A 4,395-nucleotide genomic window follows, 5' to 3' on the forward strand; every position below is an offset into this window, starting at 1 on the left:
TAATTAGATTTATTATAATATAAATAAAAATAAATAAGACTTAAAATAAGATGATTAATATGGATATTCCAAACTAATTAAAATTAAGATAGGAAAGGTCTTATACTATTTTGACTACTATTTAATGAATTGATAATAAAATATTTATTAAGTTTAAAAAATATTAATTAGATTAATGAAAAAAATTCTTCATAGTAAAATACATACTAATAAGGAATATATGAAATAAGATTATGTGAAACGTAAGGTGTGATGGAGAAAGAAATATATAAACTTGACATTCGTATATTTTAAATTAAATATTATAAAGGTTCGTTCTAATATTTGTTTGATTAATTACAGTACTTACTAATAATATATAAAGATCTTTTACAATCTAAAAGCTAAAGAATATGAAAAATTCATTGTGATGAAGAATCATTTCAAAGTAAGAGTGATAATAGTATGAACTTATCATCTATGCCTAAAGTCAGGTCATCTTATGGATCTTACGATACTTGCTATGTTCGTACTATTTTTAGAAATTTAGTTTCTCTAGTTTAAATTGATAAGTTAGAATTTTTTTAATAATGGTAGACTCTATATATTTTATAATTAATAAATTTATTTTAAAGATTTATATAATTATTTATACATAATTAATTGATACAAATCAATGATCATTTTTATGAAATTTTATCTCATGACTTGATATGATTAATTTAATTACTAGACTACTAAAGATATTTTATAATAATAACATAATAGTTTTTTTTTCCTAGGAATAACAAATACCAGGGTGGTTTCAAACATATCAAGATAAAGAACTTTATTATTAGAAAAGGAGTCTAAAAATAATAAGTATTAATTAAGAACATAAACATAATCTTTATGATCACTAATTCATTTGTTAGTGAGCAACTCATAAAAGATATGATGATACGTATTTAAGTGAATATTATTATAGATATTTTTTATTTACTTAATTAAAGTTATTTATTTTTTGTTATCTTATTTATATGTATGTATATAGATAATATAGTTAAATGTGATAACAAAGTTATCTTGATAAGACAAATTATAAGAGTAATTATAAACTATACTAGAAAAGACTAATATAATTGTTATACATAAAAAAAAGTATGATATTGATGATATATAATTGCTATGAATCATATTGTTAGTCTAACTTAATGAAATATTATTGTACTTATTGGACTTATTGATTTATTTAAAAAAATAATAGTCATGTGTAAAATATTTTTTTCAAATTTTTTAAAATTTAATTAGGTAAAATTATTTTCAAATAAACGAAAGAATGTTAGATTATGTAGATCTATTTAATTAGATAAAATATATTATAAATCTGATTAGATTTTGATTATGGTTGTTAGTCAATAATAAGGAAGTCAACTTATGATAAAAATTTGTATGAGATGATCTCGATGAGAGCGATTCTCCTAATTATTTTTCCTAGACTTTTTGTTTCTGTTATAAATAGACCTGACCTCGTAGAGACTTAAACTCTTTGCTCTCCTTATAAATAAATAAGACCTCATAAAGACTTAAAAATACACATATGACAACACATCATATACGTGATTATAGATCTTTTCTCGTCTTCTTCTAGTCTTATTTCATCGCTTATAATGATCATGTGAAAGATACGAAGAGAGGAGAATAAAAGTAGAATTCATCTTGTAGATTTATGTTATTGCTTCTTACAGATCGAATTACATATTACATTCTTAGATCAAAAGAGATTTTCTAAATGACATCGAAAGACATGCATTCTAATCGTTGAGCTATGATTATTTGATTTTAGTTATTAGCAGAAAGTTTTCTATATAATAATAGCATGATTATAATTTTCTATACTTACAAGTAATGCCTCATCAATGCCTCATCCTTGCTTAACGACCATAGAGAAAAGAGGAAGAAAGTTGACTTTAGTCAACTTCGATCATGGTCAATAGATCAATTTTTGGTTAGCATGGATAATTAATTAATTTTCTTTTACTTCCCATATTAATTTTATTTGGGTAAATTTTTTGGGTTTTCTTTATGTTTGTTTTGTATTTTTTGATGTTTGATTTTTTTCGTCTACTCATAACATCTCTCTCATGACTATGTAAACTTTAATTCTTCTCTATAATCTTCATTACCACAAAGCAAAGTTCATCTCTATCATCTAGGATTTATGTTAGGGGAATGGCCTTCTCATAGTTGAAACAAGGGTTGGTCTTGAAAACTACTTGCCAAGAAGAGGGATACGTGAGAAATTTGGAAGTAGAGAAAAAAAAAATCAACACCAAATTCGTGTTCAAAGGGTAGATTTCGTCGGTATGACGGTAAGACTGCTGTTTTCCAATTTATATGATCAAGGTGCAAGAATAAGACTGCATCCATTGATCTTTAGCACCCAAGAAAATAGTAGCACCTGAGGCAGACTAGGATTGTTCATTGGCGCAGAGGTAGCCTGGGCTCATGGACCACTGTCAGTAGGAGATAGTACTCTAGATTACGGAAATAGCCTATAAGAGTCCAAGGTCTTTGCGGAGCAACTGAAACCTCCTTGAAGTCATACATTTCCCTTTCTCTCGCTACCCTTCTTCTTAGCACTGCTTTATTTACTTCTTGTCTTGCTCCTAATCAAATTGCACAAAAAGAAACTCTTTGGCTCTTGGAACATCTAATAATCAGCTTTGTTTAATATTACTTGGCTTAACTTGGAAAATAAAGCAAGATTTTTTGGTTTAGGGGGATTCATATGTGGTCTACTTCTTTATTAAACCTGAAAACGAGGGCTTCGTCCTCTGTTTTTCTGTTCCTTTATTCTCCCTGAGTTGATGATATAGATTATAGTCCGTTCTTTCTCTGCCTGTTGGTTCATATTTCCTGTATACATCGTTTGTTGCTGTAGGAGAAAGTCATGAGCTGCAAATCTAATTTTCTTCTGAATGCAAAGAGAAAGTCGTAGTCAGATTCCAAACAGCCTCATGCTGATCTAAAGCATGACGCTCAAGTATGTCAATTCAGGCATCCATCCAGGAGAACACTACAAACAAATTGAGCCATGCATGATGCATGACCCAGTGCCAAGCCACAACATCGATGTAAACATCTCCATCATCTCCAACCTTCATACCGAGCTATAAACCCTAGGAATTTGGTATATTCTCCTTGGATCTATCTTTACTTCCCCGCATTGGATTCCATTTGACAACTACCCTGTCTCACCGAGCAGAAGAAAACATGGACATGTATACAAGAACACATGAACGCAAGAGAAAATAAACCATCATTCATATAATAGATTGCATGGCACAGAAGGCTGAGAGGGCTGTGGTGGTGGGTGGTGGTTGTCAAAAGAGCATTTAAGGCCCAGTCATGGGAATAAATAAGATTTCTTGGAACGCGACCTGCATTGACTGATAACAGGTGTTTGACTGGAATCGCAACCCTAAGCGCTTCATAAGCGCCAATATATCAGCTATAAACCTATAGATCATCAGAAGAGGAAGCTACAATGATGTCTCAGAAGGACAAGAAAAGCTCTAAGGTGGACCAAACGGGAGGAGCGTTAAGAGGAGGACGAAGCAAACTTGTAGTACTTATCGACCGGTGCTGAGACATCCCAGGTGCAACTAAGTCCCTTGGGGAAGATCACAAGGTCACCAGCGCCGAACTCCACGGACTCGGAGGAACCCTTGATGTAAGCCGTCACCTTCCCCTTCACCAAATAGCACATCTCTTCTGCATCAAACTTTAGAGGGAACCTCCCCGGAGGGCAACCCCACCTGAAGAACAGTAGCAGTAGATTTGTATATACATAAGAGAAAACAACTGCACGGTAGCAGACTTAATAGCGCAAGGACGCACAGATTAATCTTCGGCCATCATAAACAGTTGTGTGATCATAATCCAAGAGAAGGAAAAGGTGAGAAGAGAGTCTGTATGTAAGCTCACTTGGGCCATGACTTGATGCCAAGTTCCAGCAGGCGTGACTGAGGAGGGTTCCTCTCCACGGTGATGGAAATGGAGGGGGCGTCAGTTCCCGTGGCGCCTGGGTTTGAGCTTGAGGCCATGGAGGATCAACAAGGACGAGAGGACAAGGAGGAAGAGGACGATGCTGCTTTTTATATTGCGAGAGATGGTAGAGGGAATCTCCACGAATGCATTACGAGAGCTGTGATCTAATATTTTATTCGGACTCTGACATGTATGTGACCACAAGCACTCGATCGAGATATATATACGTGAATTGAAGGTTAATGAGCACTGTATCGTTTCTGGTGGCAGAGCAACCATGGAGCAGTCCCCTGAAAGCTATCGAGTTGCAGCTATGAAAGACGATCTTTTAGTTGTCGTTACTGAAGAGATACACTTCTTGATTGTGGAAAATGATTGTGCATA

At 33.2% G+C, this 4,395-nt stretch overlaps 1 protein-coding gene across 1 annotated transcript; it reads right to left on the minus strand.

Moving 5' to 3' along the window:
• Nucleotides 1–3,263: 3,263 nt before the first annotated feature.
• On the minus strand, nucleotides 3,264–4,149 carry LOC135618229 (uncharacterized). Its single transcript, XM_065119097.1, has 2 exons — nucleotides 3,949–4,149; nucleotides 3,264–3,779 (listed from the first exon to the last, which is right to left on the minus strand). The coding sequence occupies exons 1-2, from the start codon at nucleotides 4,065–4,067 to the stop codon at nucleotides 3,563–3,565; spliced, it is 336 nt and encodes a 111-aa protein (XP_064975169.1). The 5' UTR covers nucleotides 4,068–4,149; the 3' UTR covers nucleotides 3,264–3,562.
• Between the last annotated feature and the right edge of the window lie 246 nt (nucleotides 4,150–4,395).

The sequence above is a fragment of the Musa acuminata genome, chromosome BXJ2-8, assembly GCF_036884655.1.
Source record: "Musa acuminata AAA Group cultivar baxijiao chromosome BXJ2-8, Cavendish_Baxijiao_AAA, whole genome shotgun sequence".
Lineage (NCBI taxonomy): Eukaryota > Viridiplantae > Streptophyta > Magnoliopsida > Zingiberales > Musaceae > Musa > Musa acuminata.